Here is a 22015-nt window from a genome sequence, read left to right as displayed (position 1 = left end):
CAGGAGGTCAGAGGATGTTGTCTTTTTAATGGATATTACTTTTATCTAAAAAAAGATCATGTGAAAAAACAACTTAGAAGGCTTTGCGTCTGAAGTCCTCATCTATCAACATGTCTGTCTCTGTCGTTCTCTCCCCGTCTTCCCTCAGGTGGGTGATCGGAGGATGTCCAGGGCTGACTGGAGTTTTCTGGAGCGCCTATTGGAGGAGGGCCAGGAGTACTCGACGGGCGTGGGCCGCGTCTGGCTCACCGTGCTCTTCCTCTTCCGCATCCTGGTGCTGGGCACGGCCGCTGAGTCCGCCTGGGATGACGAGCAGTCCGACTTCGTCTGCAACACCAAGCAGCCCGGCTGTGAAGAAGTGTGTTACGACAAGGTAAGGGGTAGAGAAAGAGAGAGAGCAAGAGAGAGAGAGAGAGAGAGAGAGAAAGAGAGTGAGTGTGTGAATGTGTGTGTGTGTGTGTGTGTGTGTGTGTGTGTGTGTGTGTGTGTGTGTGTGTGTGTGTGTGTGTGTGTGTGTGTGTGTGTGTGTGTGTGTCCCATGCAACACCAAGCAGTGAGTATGTGACGCTGTGTGTTACAATAGGTGAGAGAAAGCATAGGGGAGAGAGAGAGAGAGAGAGAGAGAGAGAGAGAGAGAGAGAGAGAGAGAGAGAGAGATGGTTTGTGTGTGTGTGTCTTCCCATACAACATCAAACAGCGAGTATGGAAAAACGGCTTAAGTGTACTAATATGTGCGTGTATGTGTGTGTCTCCACAAGGCCTTCCCCGTCTCGCACTTCCGCTACTTCGTGCTGCAGATCATCTTTGTGTCCACGCCGACCATCTTCTACTTTGGCTTTGTGGTCGCGCGGGCCAGAAAGAGGGAGGAGGAGAAGGAGAGAGAAGAGCGCGAGAGAGAGGCGGACGGAGAGGAGGATGGGGTGGCCAGGGAGGAGAGGAGGAGGAGGCGGAAGGAGGAGAAGAGGCATGTCCTCACCCTGGAGGTGATCCAGGAGAAAGAGGAGGAGAAGGAGGCGGGGAAGGAGCAGAGTGGAACAGCAACAGGAGAGGGTAAGAGAACACACAATCTTAGTACAGGGCTCATGCGCAGTTAAAATGGGCAGTCATAGGTAAGCGGTTAGGGCGTCAGACTTGAAATCCGAAGGTTGCCAGTTCAACACCTGACCCGCCAGGTTTTGTGTAATTAACTTCCGCTCAAAGATTTTGGTTCCGCACATAGTCTGGCGAAACCCTCCTTGCTCGGTTTGCTCACTGTTCTGCCAATCAGCAAACAGTTGAGATTGGTGACGCAGAACTCACTACTGATTAAGGTAACACTATTCACACTTTTGTCTTGTTATTTGTAGGCTTTTGCAACACTATATCCTAACAGTCATGCAAATAATGCACAATTTTAATTCGGAACTCCAATCAATATAAATGGCAGAGCAAGCTCAGACCATCTCCCACCCTCCATGGAGACGGATTCCTCTTAGCTTTCGCCAGACTGTCATGTGCAGTTTGCACTTGTGTGCTGTGGAGTGTTGTGTCACAATGACAATTGGAGTTGCGTTTTCCCAGGTGGGCTCTCATCTCGCTTTGACTTTCACAAAAGGGGTGTTAACATTTCAACAAACTGAAAGTCTACATGCCAAACATGCGTCAGACATGACCTCCTTCCCTGATCACTCATCACAATGATTATGTTGCATTATGGGTACCTCCATTGGGATACACCAGGCATTCTTCACACTCAGCTTAATCAGAGAGAGTAGAGAGAGAGAGGTTCCATTGGCCCATTGTTTCCTGGTTCTATTATGGCCCCCTTTACAGCGCTCGAAATTAACGGTGTCCCGACGTCCCGGGGACCATAAAAAATGTTGTGGGGACTCAAAGTTATCATTTCTGGGACAATGCCGGGACCGTCCAAAAATATAAATGAAAAGATTCAAAAAGTAGGCTATTATATTTGCAAAGCCATCACACTGGGACATTAGCCTAACTCAACACCAACCATCAGCGAAAATAGCAACAGAAAACTTTCCTATAAACGTCCGCATTGTGTTCTAGAATGTTGATTAAGATTTCGCAGCTGCGACTGCAAGCGCGTGTTTCTTCGGACTGCTGCTGAGAGGTTGTCCCGTTGGTTATGCCATTTCACCCTGAACTAGAAATGCTCTCAGAGAAAACGGGCTCTGGATTGTTGATTTTTCAAGCCAACAAGGATATATTCCAGTAGACATGGTTAAGCTGTGAGAGGAATAGAGTTCGGTTTTGCTAATATTTCAGGTAAGCAAAGCAACAGCCCCAAACAATGCGCAGTTGTCTGTGGCCACCTGTCGCGTGCTATCTGCCCAAAACACCAGAAACGCGAGCTGGCTCTAAAGTAGATTAACCCTCATTCATACATATCAGAAACTGCCTGTAAATTACTTTCCATTAACAAATAGTTAGGGAAACGGCAAGCAAGCTAACAGAGGTAGTTGTTAGCCAAGAACGTCAAGCAGTTTCATTCAAATGTGGCTGGAAATGAAGGCGCTATATTCTGAACATTGTCATACAAACGCAGTTATTTAATTAATGTTGAAGTATCCGTGTTATTGTTTCTGTGCTGGTAAAAGCAGAAATGCCTATTAGCCAAGGTCTAATTGAAAAGGGAAAAAGTCCACCTTGACTTCATTGATTACAAGCACGAAGAACGCGCTTCAATTTTACAGCATTGCCAGCGCATTTCTCTCCAATCCCTCTCTTTCTCCCCCTCCCCTCCCTCTCCATGCTAGCCTATCCCCCTCTCTTTCTCGAAAGTGAGGTAGGCCTAAGTGTGCGGTCGTAGTTTTTTCTCTTGTGCATTTATTTTTAGGTTAACTTATCAAATTGTCTTGATGTCAATGTCAAGTGAATTTAAAGCGGAAAGGAAACGTCTTGCAATGCGTTGTCATACTCCTAATGCGGCCCCAAAACCTACCGCATCTTCTTCCACCTAGCCTGATTATCATCGACTTTCACATCTCTTCGAGACTGGCTGAAGCTGTTACATCACTAGGAGGGCACGGCCTGGCTATCTTCCACCGGCATGCCCATCACAACCAGTGGCCAAAGTCAGACTAGGTTAGACTATTGCCACTTTTTAACTAAAGCTAAACAGACACTGAATTGTTATTGATATGTAGTAGACTAAATGAAAGCTGTTTTTTTCTGTAGGCTAAATAGGCTACAACAGAGTAACAGGCTGGCTGCAATAGAGTCTACAATAGCCTACATGATGGGTAGGCTATATTGGTGCATAAAGCAATCAGTTTGACAAATATAATGTCATTGAATGCAGATTTCCTCATATCACCATGCTCATATATTCTTGAAAAACGAAATGTGCACGGTTACTCAAGGCATTTTTCTATATAAGGCACAGATGTTCATGATTTAACACACCCTAATTTTTTCTTAAAGACCTGAATTCACAGTTGCACTGCAAAAAAAAACAAAAAACATAATCACACATGAAATTGAACGTGGACATAATTTACCACTTATTTAGGCGCGAAAAAAATGGGGACACTTCTGGTTACATTCGGGACAATACAAAGTGGAATCCGGGACCATTGCGGGACACAAAGGAAAAAAGTTAATTTCGAGCCCTGCCCCTTTAGGCAGACCTAGGCAGACCTAAGGACTGTTCTATTCATTGTAGGAGCATTATGACACGGCCCTTTAGGCAGACCGTAACCTGTCGCGTTAGGTGCCCATAGAAACCTATTATGTTGGCATATCTCTATAGAATATCTCTGGCTTAAGTGTGTGTGTGCTTGTGTCTATGTCTGTGCATGCATGTGTGTGTGTATGTGTGTCTGTGTGTGTGTCTGTGTGTGAATTACAGCTGGAGGGAGATCCTCCCCAAAGTTGAAAGGTCGTCTGCTGGGCGCATACGCGGTGAGCATCGTGCTAAAGTTGGCCATTGAAGTCGGCTTCATCGTGGGACTCTGGTACCTCTATGGCTTTGTGATCCCGGCCCGCTACGAATGCCGGAGAGACCCGTGTCCCCATACAGTGGACTGCTTTGTGTCCAGACCCACTGAGAAGACCATATTCACCATCTACATCCAGGCCATCGCAGGGGTGTCAGTGCTGCTGAACATTCTGGAGCTGTTTAGCCTCCTGCAACACGCGCTCACACACGACCTGGAGAAGCGTTACCTTCAGTCACGCCTCCAACAGCCAATCAGGATGCGACAAATCACCAGGGCCCCCTCGCGATTGGACAGCAGCAGTGGGAGTACCCCAGCGCCGGCCTATGAGGAGAGGGGGTTGCACTTTCTCCCCTTGGCTGAAGGCGGGTATGCAACTGGCACCACCTCCACCCCCACCCAGGCACCCCAGGCGGGTTACCCAGCCATGGAGGGGGGTGACTGGGCCGTGGGACCAGGGGCAGGAAGGGTGGAGGGGCTGGAGGATGGAGGTATGCAGGAGTCAGCGGGAGACGTGTTGCCTAGCTACCTGAACTGCATCAGCAGCATTAGGCCGCTGGGAGGCGGTCACCACGGCAACAGGCATCACCAACTCCAGCAGATGCATAGGCAGAGCAAGCGTAGTAAGCAGACCTACCAAAAGGGCGGCGCTAACAAGGGTAAGCACTACGTGTGATGCAGATATAGAGACATAATCACATATGCACACCTCAAAGAGCAAGCACTACGTCAGGCAGCAAGACTGTGAACTACAGTATATAGTATATTTGACTCTCTCTCTCTCACACACACATGCAGTACACACACTCTCTCTATTCATGTTGACCATATGAATGAATCTCACATACTTAGTATGTCTGAAAATCTCAAGGGCTGTGGAGCAGGAGCGTAGCAGCAAATTTTGGGCACTATGTGCAATCAGCTCCAATGGACCCCCCCCCAGCCATAAATCTACATAAGTCGGACTGTGTGTGGGCCCCCCCTGGTGACTCACACAGACACACTGTGTGTGTGGGCCCCCTATATACATGGGGCCCTGGTGACTCAGTCACACTTAACCGCCCTGAACGACACCCCTGATTAAGAGACACATTCAGAGACACACGCACTCATAAGAGCAAGCATGTGTGTGACGCCAACCAAGGCTGTAGAAGTGCACTATATGCATGACTTGGGGGACAATCAAATAGGCCAGAAACACACACACACACACACACACACACACACACACACACACACACACACACACACACACACACACACACACACACACACACACACACACACACACACATGCACTTAATGCAATGATAAAAATCAAAACACAACAAGCACACATCACTTCTTCTGAAATTCATGTACTGTGATAGAAATCGAAACAAAACACAAACACACGCACAAAAAAACACAAACACACACACACACACACACACACACACACACACACACACACACACACACACACACACACACACACACACACACACACACACACACACACACAGACAGGGATAAAGATCACAACACGCACATACTTTCTCATACGCTTGTGCTTTCAGGCTTATACAAACATAAACATACAAGCAATCAGAAACCCACAAACACATTCGTGAACACACACACACACACACACACACACACACACACACACACACACACACACACACACACACACACACACTTGTACACGTACATGGACAAAAACACACACACTTGTACATAGACAAAAATATACATACACACATGGACAGAAACGTGCACATACATACACGCATGCAAGAACGCACGCACACACACACAAACACACACAGATCTCTTGGGGTTGTGTGATTGCTGTGAAGATGAAGCCATTTCCCGTTGTTTGGACAGACGCAAAGGGGATGTCACACGCGGACACACACACAGACGCACACAGGCACACACGCACACTCGTACACGAACACGTACACGTACACAAAATCTCACGGTATCTCTCTCTCTCCCCCCCCCCCCCTCTCTCTCTCTCTCTCTCTCTCTCTCTCTCTCACACACACACACACACACACACACACGTTTGGACGCCTTGTTCTAGGAACATAACAACCCCCAAGAGACCAGAGCCAAAAGCCACTACTCCTATCATGCACTTTGTCAGAACTGGTGTCACAAAGAGAGAGAGAGAGAGAGAGAGAGAGAGAGAGAGAGAGAGAGAGAGAGAGAGAGAGAGAGAGAGAGACAGAGAGAGAGAGACAGAGACAGAGAGAGAGACAGAGAGAGAGAGAGAGACAGAGAGACAGACAGACAGACAGACAGACAGACAGACAGACAGAGACAAGGAGACTGGGGATACCTGGGTGGTCTGTCTGCACTTTAGGTCTCTATGTTTTGCACAATAGTCTTGTTATGAGGAACTTAAAGTGGACCATAAAGGACTATAAAGACTGTGTCTGACAAGCTCTGAGGACCTACCGGACTCTATCAATAACTTCAGGCTGCAGAACATTAATACAGTCTACGGACCATTAAAGACTGTGTAAGACTGGGTGAACCAATGACCATTGCTAGGTCCTTAAGATTGAAAGACTGTATCCGAGGACTTTAACGTTCCTGGATCCTCGGGACCTTAACGAGATTGAAGGACATAAAGGACGAGAGACAGAGAGAGACATTATCGATATTCTGCATATTCTCGTCCTGATTTGTTTTGCATAGTGCACAGAAGACACTTTGGTTTTCAAGAGAACCTTATATCGTCTTTTCAAGGACCACAAAAAGGTCTATCTAGTAGGCCTTATGAAGTACGCATGACTATTGAACATTTCAGGTTCCTTAGGATTCCTCCTGAAGACCTAAGAGACTGTATCGGTGTACACTAAATATTGTATTGTGGTTAAGTCCTCTGGACTTTAAAATGTTTTAACTGTGACATGGAGGATGAGAGACTGTTACATGCGTAAGGCGGTACAGAGAATCAGCGGAGATGGAGAGGTTTGCACAGGATGCTATTTAAAGATGTAATTTATTTTTACTTTTGTATTTAACCATATTTTCTTTCTTGAAAAAGTAAACAGAAAAACTTTGTAACAAAGTGTCTCTTTTGCTTTATAATAAAAGTGTTTTTAATGTATCAAATTACTTGTGTCTCATTATTGTTGATTCTATCAAATCTATGAATTGTACAGTAAAAGTACAGTAAAAGGAAAAGCAAAACAAAAGAACACAGTTTTCTTCATACACAAGTAACTTATCTGAATAATCTGTAGACCTGTGTACTTGTCTTAAGATCAGTTAACTCCGCACTGGTTGGATCAAGTTTGTGGTCGGCCCTTGTTAGGTTTTCAGTGTTTTTCAGTAACAACACAGTCTATCTATCTCATTAGGTACAATGGGGTAAATGGTGTAGCATCTATGTAGTGCCATGTGCTATTGTTGTAATTACACCACAAATGTACTTTTACTTTTGACACCTCTGTTGATTTGGCAATGAAAAAAGGCATGGAATCGGCCTTGGATTAACAGTCATAAATCAAGTTGTTACCACTCTTCAAAGTTCAAGCTGTGGACTGTAAGAGGTCGTGACAAAATACATATGACGCGTCTGCCACTGTAACAGCGGTTTCCTCCGCTGCGCAATGTTTCAATGGATATAAGTGAAACGGACTCCGACACATTTTCAGTGGACATTAAAAATACAAGTTGTGTTGTATGCAATTGCTGTGGGTTTAACTGTGGGCATTTAGCCATGTTTGGGGTTTGGGGACGGTTGTATACCGTCTCAGGGTGAAATCATAAATGTTTGTTTGAACACGTGTTTACCATGAGAACAAAAGACGCAACACAGAGTAAATCGCTATGGCGATATTTCATAACTTTTATTGATAAACGATAGTAAGGTAATGGTTCTTCTAAGTGCGCACAATTTTAACATCAGAATCTTTTCTTGCTATAGTTAACTATCATTATGGTACGTGGAAATGTTTGTAGCCATGTTTACCTGTTGCAGTCTTCCGGAGGCGTGTGATCAAACGGAGCGCAGGTCAGCCGAGTCTTTTGAAGGCTCCGCCCGTGGTGCGCGGCAATAGTTAATTGGAGCAGGAGTAATATTATTTTAAAAACTGTTCTAAGTATTTTGTGTAATATGTAGCTACTGTGTATCATTGGTATTTTGTAATGCATGCAGGGGAAATGTTTGGAAATGTTAAATCATGCTTTGTTTAGTTGATTGTTTTAATCAGCAGTATGACTGACGCAAGTCTTTTAAATATGGGCTGCGAGAGTCAGTAGGGAGATCGCCTCCAGTAGCGAGAGGACGCACTGACGTGAGCTCTGCCAAACAGGATTTCTGAAAATGTGCTTATTTAAGGTCCTGAAGGCAAATCATGTTAATTTTCGGCATACAACTGATTTAGGGGTATTCAAGGGTGCTGAATCCAAATCTGCCGTATGCCGGACGCAAAAATGTACCGAAATGCCTCAAAATGGGCAAAATCCAATATGGCCGCCGCCACAGTGTTAAAATCCTGCAATCACTTTTCTTTTGGACTAAATAAGGTATGAATTTGAAAATAACACTTATTTTTATGTTTTCAGACATGGGGAAATCCATTATGTCATCAGATTTAAGCTCAGATTGGAGGAAAATGCTTATGTCATTGGCTGGCAGCCATTTTAAAAGCAGAGAGCCTCATATTGTCAACGATTTTCAACATTTTTACTAATCTTTCAAGATCCACAGAAAAAAATGCTCTTTGTCTCTGTGAACACAAATACTACAGAAAACTGGACTCAACTGTCTACTTCCACCTGAAAAAAGAAGTTTGTGTCTACCTTTTTCCATTCTTTATTTATGGGCAGTAGAACATAAGATGACACCACAAAAAAGCACAGATTTTTAACCCCAAAATACTGCACTTCTCACTGCCCATATTTTTGCTTTAAGGACATATTGTCTTTGATAGTGTTCATGTTTGATATACAACATTTTCAGGGGGTTTGAAGGGTGCTTAATGCCTTTAATTCCCATAGTACATCAAAATGAAGGAATCCAATATGGCCGCCGTCACCAGTCTACAGTGTACATTTCTTTGATTACACAAGGTAAACTCTTAAGTACATTATGTAGCATCAGGTTTTCATACAAGGAGAATTAATTTCCATACTCAGATTTAAGATAGATATCAAAGGAAATTGTTTCAGTGTAGACTGAATTCATGTTTGCAACAGGAGATTACCTTTTCCATAAATTGACCATTTGTGTTTAAATCTCTCCCTATTTCAATTACACTTTTAATGCATTATACCATGAAAAATGTTTCCACCTCAAACCACCTCACAATGTTTCCACACCTCTTCACCCATAAAAAATAAATGCACACAAGAGTCTGAAAGTCCCTAAATCGAATATTTTCTAATATTATCCTTTGTACAATGGGAATTACTTCATGTTTGCCGGTTTAATTGCTGTGCTCAGATCACTGTATATCTAGGCCTATAAAGGGGATCAAGAGGCAGACTGATGTGAATAATATATAGAATAGAATAGAATAGAATAGAATAGAATGTACAGATAAGGGAGTGGCTGTGTGTGTGTGTGTGTGTGTGTGTGTGTGTGTGTGTGTGTGTGTGTGTGTGTGTGTGTGTGTGTGTGTGTGTGTGTGTGTGTGTGTGTGTGTGTGTGTGTGTGTGTGTGTGTGAGAGAGAATATATACATAAAGGACATACTCAGGCTGGTATTGCACATCAGTCATCCAAAGTTATTGCATAGATTGTCTTGCTTAATGTACATATTTCAGCTGAGATGGCCACTCAGTGACAATTATAACCATTAATTACAAGGTTGGCCTTTGTTCTGTACTACGGCAAGAATTTAGCTGAACACATTGCACTGTATCAATTATTGCACAACAACCGGAGGATGGAAGGAGATCAGGGGAACAAGAGATTGTAATGAACAGTCAGACAGTCCATGTGTGTGAAATGTGGTTTTAGTCTTTGGTCCTTACTTTGATGATATATCTGTAGTGCCAATGATACATCTGTAGAGACCCAAGAACTCAGAACTAGGATAATGTCCAAGACAATGTTTTAGCTCTGTGACAGTGGGAAGTTCAGAGAGGGCTAGGTCTATTCTCGCTATAGGTGTGCCTCCTGAAGGCAGCAATGATCTCTTTGGTTTTCTTTTTATTCAGAGTTAGAGAAATTTGTCTCGGTCTCTGTACACCAGGCTGCCACCTTCAGTCCCTTTTGCTGATCATGCTGCAGTCATGGACAGATAGACTTTAGATGGGGGCTCAGCATGCAGCCATGTGGGGATCCAGCCCTGCTGAACAGGGGAGCAGGAGGAAAAGAGAGTCTGTCTGTTATCTGAATTGTGCAAGTATAGACTTTAAATTGGCCTAGTTAAAATATACTGGAATGTACATCTGCAGTGTATCAATAACGGTGCTCAGCTGGAGAGAGAGAGCCAATGGCAGGCAGAAGAGCAAGTGGTAGTTTTAAGGTGCCGAGGCACAGAAATGGGCCCTTCCCTGTCTTTCTCACAGCACATGAACACAATATTCAAAAATGGACTACTAATTAACCCATTTTGTCCTAAGCCCTTTTTGGGAAAGGGTGCTCTCTTCCTATTAAATCCGCAATGTCTCAGCCTCCGAAGCACATACAAACATGAAATGAGTTACATTTAAAAGCCAATACCCTCCTCCCCATGCATTGTAATGTGTTCATTCAGCTCTAACATACCCACATAGTTAATAAAACAGCTAAAATCTCAAGATCCTGAAAAACCTATATGTGTTTCCAGGACACAATGGGTTAAGTTATACGAGGAGGAGGTATCAAAAATCAGAATGTCCTTGCTCACTTGGAATGTCCTTTTTTGAATATTGTGTTCATGTGCTGTGAGAAAGACGAGGGTGCCCATTTCTATTAGCCTTGCGCACCATCCTACGTATTTCCGCCAAGAGACTTGACTCCACACTACTTCTGATACCAGTTTATATATATACCAAATATATATGCACATACAGTCACCCTCCTCTACTCTAACCAAAATTGTTTACTTGGTATACTAAGTTAATCTGTTCCTAATCACCCCTCCTGGAGTTGCTGAATTGCAGCAACTGCTTGACTCCATGTACTCCATGCCACTTCTTGCAGATGCAGTGTTGGATGAGGCAAGCACAAGTTGTGATGTCTTTGTGTGCCTTGAGAATACATGGGTTCTAAATTTTGTTTATAACCTGACTGCGAGCCTAGCCGCGCACAACTCAGCCTCTGATTGTTGGAAACCGCTGTCTGTCAAAAAAAATTAGCTCACGTGGTTGGCTGCCAGTGTCTTGCCCCTCTTCATAACATTGTGTTAATAAACAATGAGAACCCATGTATAAGTTGCAGATACAGGAGCAGTGGGACTAAAGCCCTGTTCAATACCACCCATCCCACTTCGGTGACTGGCAGGACGATAGGAAGGGGTATGTGGGCCTGACTCAATATAGAGATTTGATAATGTGGGGCATTTTATGTAACCATGTGACATCTGAATTAGATAGGACTGATCATTGCAAAACGCCATACTTTGCTTTTGTTGCATTTGCAGCAAAAGTGCCATGCAGTGCATGATATTGTGTGTCCTGCCAAATCACTGGAGAGGAGGAGGTTGATAGGCCTAATGGTTGGGAAGGAGTTAACATATATCAAGTAAATTCCTCACAATAACAAACTGTTTTGATTCACGTTTCACCTTTCCACCATCCAAAGATATAATGTAAGCACCGCAATAAAATCGGCAAACAATGAATTCCTAATGCACAAAATGTAGATGTGCATATTATATTTAGGCACATTCAGACTTATTTGTGTAAATTTGTCTCATAATGGAAGAGGTGGATTGAGGTGGACATATTGCATCATGTTATAATAAGCATTAAAATAAAAGTGGAAGTAGAGAAAACATTTTCATTCAAAAGAACAGCTTATTGACATGAAAGTCAACTGTCACTTGTAAACATGAATTCAACCTATGAAATCATGTCCTTTGATTCTAATCTTAAATCTGAGTATGGAGATGAATTCTCCATGTATGACAACCTATAGCTACAATGTAATTAAGAGTCCACCTTGTCTGGAGATGGCGTCCATATTCGATTAATTCATTTTGAGGTAGGCCTATTGGAGAGGTTTTGAGCCTAATACACAGCATATTTGAATATTTGAATTAAGCACCCTTCAAAACCCCTGAAAATGCTGCATATCAAACATGAACACTATCAAAGACACTTTGTCCTTAAAGCAAAAATGTGGGAGATGAGACAAGTGCAGTATTTTGGGGTCAAAAAATATTGTTTTTTGTGGTGTCACCCTATGTTCCTGTTGCAATCATGCATTCAGACTACATTGAAATAATTTCCTTTGATATCTATCTTAAATCTGAGTATGGAAATTAATTCTCCCTGACTTTGCTCATCATTTTGGCTGACTACTCCAACTGCTCGGCACACTCTATTACATTTGGTGTACATAGCCTACTGCATGTTGTTAATGCTACTGTAGATGACAGTTAACAGACTGGGCCCTTAAATGGTTAAGGAAGATTGATATTCTGAAATTGAAGAGTTCAGATGCAAAACCCCCTAACTCCATTTCTGAAGACCTGCACTTTTATATTTTTAGAGAAACCCGTTGTTGGTTTGGTTTACATTCATGTACTTGATAATATATATTAATAGTTATATTACATGAATAAAATGTTAAAAATGGCAATTTTGATAGCTTTGTATTAAATAAAAATGAATTGAGATTATTTTCTGAAATGGCACTTAGGGGGTTTTGCATCTGAACTCTTCAATTATTATTATTATTTATTTTAGTGATTTTTAAGTCATCAGTAAATGTAACCTTATTCTGTTGCATCTGCTGAGACGTGTGATCTGGAAGCACAGAGAGAAGTTACAATTAATCACATGCGCAGTAATCCAGATGGTGTAGTAATCCAGATGGTGCAGATGATATACCGTGTAGCGACCTTTTACTCTACATAATCCGTCTCAGCGGTAGGTAGTTGATGACCTCATAGATGTGACCTACCTGCCAGGATTGAAGCCCTCTAGGAAAAGCAAACGGAAAATCATGTAGGGAAAATAGAAAGAATGCCAACAATGTTTAAAAGAGCAGGTTTTGCGTCATCAGGTAAGGGTGCAGTCCAAAATCAAATGTTTTATAGAAGCCAGATTTTCCCCTCCACAGACCCTCCCTCTACCTACCGGCGTGTTTGTGTGTGTGTCTGTTTGTCTTTCCCTAGTTTTTTTTTAGTCTCAAGTTTCGATTACTGTTTTTCGTTCTTTCAGCCATTCAATCCGGTACAATTCAATTCAATCTGTCAGTCGTTGTGCTACTTTGTCTGCCTTATCTGTCTTTCTATGATTTCTCCCATAATCCATTTCAGCCTGCGTGCCTCTGTGCCAATGTCTTGCCATCTTCCCCTCTCTCACTGTCTGTCTGTTTCTTCCCCTCTCTCCCTGTCTGTCTGTTGCTTTCCCTCTCTCCCTGTCTGTTAATATTTTCTTGCTCACCGTCTGACATTAAGATAGCTTAGTGAGCGTATTAACAGTCAACAGGTCAAAACCTACTGAGACAGATGACATAATGAATCAGAATAACATCATATGAAATCATTTGGAGATTAACAGTAGAAAAGGACACAGAGTAATGGGATTAGAGGAAGTATCAGTGTAATTTGTCTGGATTAACATCAGATCAGATTGAATGATTCAGATTGACTGAATACATTTTAGCCCTACGTGACCCACTGTTAGTCCTACTGTTCTTTCCTGGTATAGCCTAGTGTTTATTCTGGATGTTAATAATGTTCTGTCCATTTTGTAATTTTTGTGATCTAGTGTTCTGTAGTTGTGTTGTTTTGTACACTGTTTTGACACGGTTATGACACCTGTCATACCTAAGTATGATGCCAGCGTTAGGTAAAGTGTTTTCACTCTTTTTCACAGTATTGTTTTGTCCTAATGTTTTTCACTCATGTTCTTTGCTAGTGTTCTACCACAGTGTTCTCTCCTACTGGTTGTTATTAGTGTTCTTCCACAGTGTTCTTTTTGACAGTTACTAGTGCTCTTTGGTATTATTGTTTCATAGTGCACCTTACATCCCATACTTCATCCTACCTGCCCCTAAAGATCAGAAGGAATTTGGGCACTCGCAAGTGGAAGGAATGTACAGGGAGCTACCCTAACACACCTCCCATTGTGTGTGTGTGTGTGTGTGTGTGTGTGTGTGTGTGTGTGTGTGTGTGTGTGTGTGTGTGTGTGTGTGTGTGTGTGTGTGTGTGTGTGTGTGTGTGTGTGTGTGTGTGTGTGTGCGCACTCGCTCGCATGTCTGTGTCAGTGTCTGTGTAGGCAAAGCTGCCCTATCAAACCTTTGTGTGTGTGTGTGTGTGTGTGTGTGTGTGTGTGTGTGTGTGAGTGCGTGCGTGTCTGTGTGAGGGCATCCTAGTTTCTCCCTGTGGGAGTTGCCTGCCAGTAAAAACACTTTCTCTGTTTTTCTGTACAGAATTAATGATGCCGGCATGCACACACACACACACACACACACACACACACACACACACACACGTACACACACACACACACACACACACACACACACACACACACACACACACACACACACACACACACACACACACACACACACACTGCACTGTTTAACTAAACTAACTGCACTGCTGGATACATTGTGCCAAGCACAACTTGGTGGGCAGCACAGCACACACCCACATGACCCCTCATCCTGTGCTGTCTCACACACACACAGACACACGCACGCACAGTCGCACACACACACACACACACACACACACACACACACACACACACACACACACACACACACACACACACACACACACACACACACACACACACACACACACACAAACACTGGCGACCTCATCCTGTGCCAGTGTGTTCAGGTTCAAAGGTCACGTTACAGCTGGCGCCTGTTTCATGACCCCCCACTCTCTCTCTCACACACACACACACACACACACACACACACACACACACACACACACACACACACACACACACACACACATACACACGTGCATGCACGCACGCATGCACACACATGCGCAAACACCGCAAGCAAGCATCACACACACACATACACACAGGAGGGAGTGCAAGTACAAGAAGGAAATGAAAGTGATGGAAAGAGATAGAAGGAAAAGAAAAGTAGACAGCAAAAGACAATGAGAAGACAGATAAAACAACATAGGGCAGAGATGGGGAAAGGGGAGAGAGATATGTATACGTATAACCGTCCATCCGGGTACTTAGTTCGTGAAAGAATGGTCCCGCCCCTTCTGGCGGAATTGAATGTCTCATTAACTTACATGCAGCATCAGCTAGCCTAAATAAACACAGTCCATGCTTCAGCTTGACTATATTATTTAACAGCCGACAACACAACACGTCCTCGGCATGTTGAACGTGAACAACGTTATTCTGCAGGTCCTTGCCTTTCGCTTCTTCTTTACCCAACAGGGCTTGTCCCCCAATGTTATCCCCCCAAAAGGGGTGTAATGCACATAACTCGTCACGCCAGTTATACGTATACTATAGGGCCTATGTATACAGTAGAGAACAAGACACACAAGGCTAGAAAGTTAGACTGGAGATTTAACCCAGTAAGACACAGCCCCAGTTATTAATTTGCTGTTACCGGAATGGCAATGACCAAGTCTCAACGTTTTACTAAAGGCCCTGTACACTGGCATGTGGTGTAGTACTAAGGTAGTAGTTTTTTTCAGTGACCATTGAGTTTTCCACTGGTGGAATGGCGTGCGTTACAGTATGGGGCTACAAGTGAATGAATGGGTTAATAATACAGGAAGATGATGACAGACGGTAAAAAGTCAAAACAACCGGTCAAGAAAAGCAGCAAAAGAGAGACTGATATGGAGACAGGAAGGAAGAGGAAAAGAGAAAACCCTGCTGAGATATTTATTTTGGAACTTTGGAAACTGACTTTCAACCAACGAATGTATTTGTGTGTGTGTGTGTGTGTGTGTGTGTGAGAGAGAGAGAGAGAGAGAGAGACAGAGAGAGAAAGAGAGAGAGAGAGAGAGAGTTAGAGGTAGAGAGAGAGAGACGCATACACACATTCCCAACTCCTTCCTCTTGTTTTGTCAGAGACGCCATAATCAGACCACGACCCTTCCTTGGCACTACTCAACATTTGCCTCATCACACACACACACACACACACACACACACACACACACACACACACACACACACACACACACACACACACACACACACACACACACACACACACACACACACACACACACACTGTCTTAAAGTGGCCGTAATCAAACCACTACCCTTCCTTGGCATCTCATCTCCCAAGGGCGCAGCATATCACAAGACCCATGTAGCGAAGGAGAGTAGAGTTGCCCAGCCAGGACTTGAACCCGGACCTTCTTGGGTAGTAAACTGGGGCTCTGACTGCTACACCAAAGAGCCAGGCTCGTTGACATGTTAGTCAGAACACACCCACATCCCTAGTGATGGTCACTCCATCACAGCCCATCATAACACACACACACACACACACACACACACACACACACACACACACACACACACACACACACACACACACACACACACACACACACACACACACACACAGAGTCAGACTTAGGAAAACAATGGTTTTATGACCATATGATGGCATGGTACTTGAAGATGCAGTGCATGAATAGATCATTCATCGGTATTGTGGCATTGTACTGAGTAAATGTATGAGTAATGGTGGTAATGTAATAGCTATGAGTTCATGTCTTACTGTAACCGGAAGGGATTCTGACTCACATGCTGTATTGTAATGCCTTAGCAGGAGACGTCCCATAGTTACATAGTCATACACACACACACACACGCACGCACGCACGCACGCACGCACGCACACACACACAGGCATGGATACACACACACACACACACACACACACACACACACACACACACACACTAGGGTTGTGCCGATAGACGATATCATCGTCCATCGGCGATGGACAGCTGGCATCACGATGGACAGCAAACATCGTGATGCCAAGGAATCTTGTACTTGTGAATTTTTGAAGCAGCTGCTATAGTAATCATTACGGTACTTGACATCACATTACCGTAAAATCCTAGTAGCAGCGGTTTTCAAGACAAGTTGTGAACACAAGCCCCAAGCGGAGTGAATTATATAACTACGAAAAAAACACAATGGAATTTAAAAAAAAAAAAAAGCTTGTGAACTAAGCCCAACTATTGTTTGCTGCAGATGTAAGTAGGCCTAAGTGATATCGTTCATTTATTTCTGTGACCTAAGTTGTTGACTACAAAGGGGACTCTTTACGCATTACCTAGCTGGCTCCTCCGGAGTAACATGACGATAAGCAACACGTTCGGCAATTGCGACAGTTTAACATTTCATGTTTAACGGTTCACCTCAAAATGTTTAATCGCTATTCTCGGTGGAGATGTCTTGTGAAGCAGCCACTCAAGAGTGTACACTTCTGATAAGCCCACTGTCAATAAGGTGAGCAAGCGGTTCCATGTCCGCCCACTCGTCTTCATGGCTTCACCGCCAGAACTACTTGTAGAACTATCCATTGATCAACTCCATTGATGAGGGGGAAAAAAAGTCTCGATATGACCTAAATCAAAACATTCCGTATTCTAGTGCTAGGAATTGACAAAGTCGGGACTAAAATCCATTGCAATGCCTCTCGAGAGGGCACGCAATCACGCATGGGTTCTCATCTCTTTCCCATTTAGTTTTCTGGTGAGCGAGAGGGGCTAAAGTTATAGCCTACTAGCCTGTGCAAAAACGCAGCGCATATGTCGTCTTAAAATAGTTACACAGATAAATAACTCACAGATGTAACAAATTTATTGACAAGTCTCCCAAAAACGCCACGCAATGAACTGATGGTAAAGTAGCAAGCACTGGGCTTGCAGGTGACACGGGAGGAGAGACGAGAAGGGCGAGGGGGAGGGGTCAGCGGGGGATCTCTGCATCTCAGCGACCATCTCACAAAGCAGCTGAGCAAGAACGCTGAGGAGGTTTTAAAAAAAAAAAATCCCCCAGAATGTAATAATAATATTAATATATTTCACTTACTCTTAAATTAAATAGAATTAAATAATAACTTAGCTGAAGATGAATAATAAAAATAAAAATAAATACAAAATATATATCTTTTTTTTTTTTTTAATTATTTCCCCCCCCCAGACGATGTCATCGTCCATCGCATCGTCTCACTGTAAACATCGTCAGCTGTCAATTAGGGGGACATCGCCCAAGCCTAACACACACACACACACACACACACGCACACGCACACGCACACACACACACACACACACACAATGAAGAAGGGAGTAAATTAAAAAGCCTTGCCCTGATGAAGACCACATTAGTGGTCGAAACATGTTGGCATTTTAATTTCAATTTAGCCACATTTAATTAAAGTTTTTTCATTTACTCCTTTCTTCCTGCTCATTTACTACCGAGTGACCTGTTGTTTTTCTGATCGTGAATTTTTTTACCCCAAGAGCACCTCTTTGGACTGTCCGTGATGCCCCTGAGCAACTTACTTTTCTATGTTTAACTGGCTGCAGTGTTTTGCTGTGTAATAAAAACGAAACAACATACTGCACAGTCAATATTATTTGCAATTTTATTTTGTTCCACTTGCGCACATTTCTACCTCCAAGTACATGTTAATAAATCCCACTCTTTGCTCAGGGATGATCGCACACACGGTTTACACACAGATCTGTGCTTAACCCCTTTGTGCAGAGTGAATCTCATAACGGTTAACGTACGAAAACGAAACGAAAGCATGATGAATCTGTCCCCTGGTTTGCTTACGTGAACTTATGTTTACGACTCACTAATTTTGTGTCTAAAAGTTTATCTCAACGCCCAGCTGATAACACACACACACGCACGCACGCACGCACGCACGCACGCACGCACGCACGCACGCACGCACGGGGGGAAAAGAGGCAGAAGGCCTTGCTGACAGTACATGACACAGGAAACTGCATCTCTAATCTTATCAGATAGCATGCATGCGCACACACACGCACACTCACAGGAAAAAGTCAGGAAAGGCGGATCAGCTGACTTGCTTTTTCATTGCACAAGTGGATATACACACATACTGTATACACACATCTACAATACAAAATACACACCAAAACTTTACAATGCAGTCAATAGCAAAACACTTCTTCAGTCTGCAGCACCCTCTACTGTAAACAGCCACACCTAATCATTGGTAAGTTGTTCTCTGCTCTGAGCTCTGCTGTCCTTACACTGCAGGGAGTCTTCAGAGCATATGCACTACTATGCTACGCATGGCATACACATACATTCATACACACACACACGCACACAGATACACACGCATGCACGCACACACACACACACACACACACCACCTCCTAAAGGACAGCATGCAGCACACGGAGGTTTGGGAGGCACTGCAGTGATTTTCCAGGTCGGTGTTTGTGTGTGTGTGTGTGTGTGTGTGTGTGTGTGTGTGTGTGTGTGTGTGTGTATGTGTGTGTGGCACCGCGTGGGCAGTCAGCCTAACACCTTGGGGATCTGAACGCAGTTGCCAAACACACACATGCATACGCACGCACACGCACTCATACGCACACGCACTCATACGCACACACACACACACACAGGCAGAAACACACATGCATACATACACACGCACACACACGCACACACACACACACACACACATATATAAATACACATATATGTGTATATGCGCACCCCTCCTTTCTCCATCTTTCTCTGCCTTTTACTTTCTAACACTCTGCACTTCTTCTCCTCCTCCTCCTTTTCCTTCTCCTCCTCCTCCTCCTTCCTTCATCTATTCAAGATTCAAGATTCAAGATTAGTTTATTACGTCTATTCCTCATTTCTCCATATTCCTCCATATTTATATATAGTGGAGTCGTATTAGGCTCAGTCATTTCAAATTGGTGTTAAAGTTTGGTTTTCACTTCCAAGTTGAAGTTTAGGGTCTATAGAACAATTTGAGTTCGAGTGTCAAACACAGAGATAACAAAATGACCTGCGGGGGGCGCTCTAAAATATATATATTGCTATAACTTTTGATTATTTAAACCAAATTTAACATATGAGGTATGTATGGATTCAGCATGAAGAGGAGAAACCGGAGAGCTAAGTATTCGGTTACCAGATTAAAGACACACTATGTAATAAACACACTTTTAGCCAATGGACAGCAAAATCCGGGTTTTTTTAAGATAAAGGGTGGAAATGCCCTCAAAGTTGCAATGAAATATAATTTATTGTTACAAGCTATTGTAAATAAAGCCTGGGTTATCACTTAACTTGATTTGTTCAGAATATCCCTGAAGCACACAGATACTTAGGATACCTATACACAAATAAGGCTGCATAAAGCCTATGTCATACTTAGCACCCAACTTGCAACTTTGAGTTTATGAATTTAGGATCATGAGTAACATCTTTTTTTCCAATCAAACCATCATTTTATTAAATAAAAACTTTATATCTAAAAGAAAGTAAATCAATAATAATAATAATAATAATAATAATAATAATAAAATAATAATAATAATAATAATAATAATAAGGATAATGATGATGATGATATACTATGAGACAACATTTTTTCCCGCATTCAAAGACAAACAGAAGACATATGGATAACATTTATCCCAATACTCCACTCTACAATAATATGACAGAGAACAGACACAATAATAGTCAGTGGTCAGTCTTAGAAATTGCATGTGCACTTGCACAGACGTGTGCACTTTAACTCTGCCTTCAGGCAGAGTGTATTTGTACAAGTACTAGTACAGCTGCACTTCACCTCTAGTTGGAATACATCTTTGGCAACGACATCTTTGGTAGTGTAGTCCAAATCTGGGAACTGTCCATTTGTTGGCTCTGAATACAAACTGTGTTAAGATCATTAGCCAGCTCTTAAAAATGTTTGAGAGAGAGCAGTTTTAAAATCCCTATGATGTGACCCCATTCACTTAGAAAAAATGTGTGAACAGCTCAGCGCATAGGCCTGAATATGTCTACTTTTTGACTGAACCATTTGGCCTAGAAAAGTGATCTCAGCATTGACATGAAGAACAGGGTTATGCCATTTGTGTGTCAATATCATTTGACAACTTGTAAACCTTTTGGAGATAAGGCTGCACATATTACTCAGCTATTGACTGCCAAACTGTCACCTTTAGAATCTTCATTCATACACACACACATTAGAGCATGGCAACCCGACCGAAGCCCGACGGGCCTGGTCGGAACCCGACGGGCCGGGCCGGACTCGGACAACAAAAATAGAATATCTGTCGGACTCGGGTCGGGCTCGGGCTTGAAGCAAACAGACATTGTGAAAATTGTAAGCAACCAGAGGAAACGTTTCAGTTCATGCAAACGGCAGTTTTGTGATTAAAAAATAAGTAGGGCCTAATTGAATATGCATAGATGAAAATGTTGGTAGGCTACTGTGCCAGTGATTATTATTGGCTGTATGCACGCGCCAGTTACCAGTGGCAACATTTGGACGCCCACTCCGAGTCAGCCGAGCAGGGATGCCGAGTGAACTTGCTTGCCAAATCAACAGTTGTCAGTGAACGCATGGTCTTTTGCTGTAGGCCTAGTGTAGGCCATGCCTTCGAGGCTGTCTTGAATGTTGAACATAAAATGACGAAGTTTGTCACTGCATTGTTCGCCAAGGATTACATTTCCAGCATGGGGCTAGCAAGGACCATAATATGGATAACTAAGAAGACACACACGCTACGTGGAGTGTAAGGTAGGGGCTGAGAGGTTTCCTGTTACTATTTTGTCCGCTGTGACATGTCATGTCCTTCACGTACAGTAGGTTCTTAATTGGTGTCACTTTTACTGTAGGCTACAGTTGTAACTATGTGCGTGCAACCTTTCCTGATTTTATATTGACCGCATGGACATCAGGGG

At 43.2% G+C, this 22015-nt stretch overlaps 1 protein-coding gene across 1 annotated transcript in view; it reads left to right on the top strand.

Moving 5' to 3' along the window:
- The window catches only part of gja4 (gap junction protein alpha 4), an 11356-nt gene extending 4326 nt beyond the window's left edge, over nucleotides 1–7030 (top strand). The window contains exons 2-4 of the mRNA XM_063185165.1: nucleotides 149–373; nucleotides 759–1050; nucleotides 3854–7030. Of these exons, the coding sequence (XP_063041235.1) occupies nucleotides 164–373; nucleotides 759–1050; nucleotides 3854–4617 (1266 nt within the window). The 5' untranslated portion in view covers nucleotides 149–163 and the 3' untranslated portion in view covers nucleotides 4618–7030. The remainder of the gene's footprint in view (nucleotides 1–148; nucleotides 374–758; nucleotides 1051–3853) is intronic.
- Nucleotides 7031–22015: the final 14985 nt, after the last annotated feature.

Source organism: Engraulis encrasicolus, chromosome 20, assembly GCF_034702125.1.
Source record: "Engraulis encrasicolus isolate BLACKSEA-1 chromosome 20, IST_EnEncr_1.0, whole genome shotgun sequence".
In the NCBI taxonomy this organism is placed as follows: Eukaryota; Metazoa; Chordata; class Actinopteri; order Clupeiformes; family Engraulidae; genus Engraulis; species Engraulis encrasicolus.
This window is presented reverse-complemented; position numbering and strand designations above follow the sequence as displayed.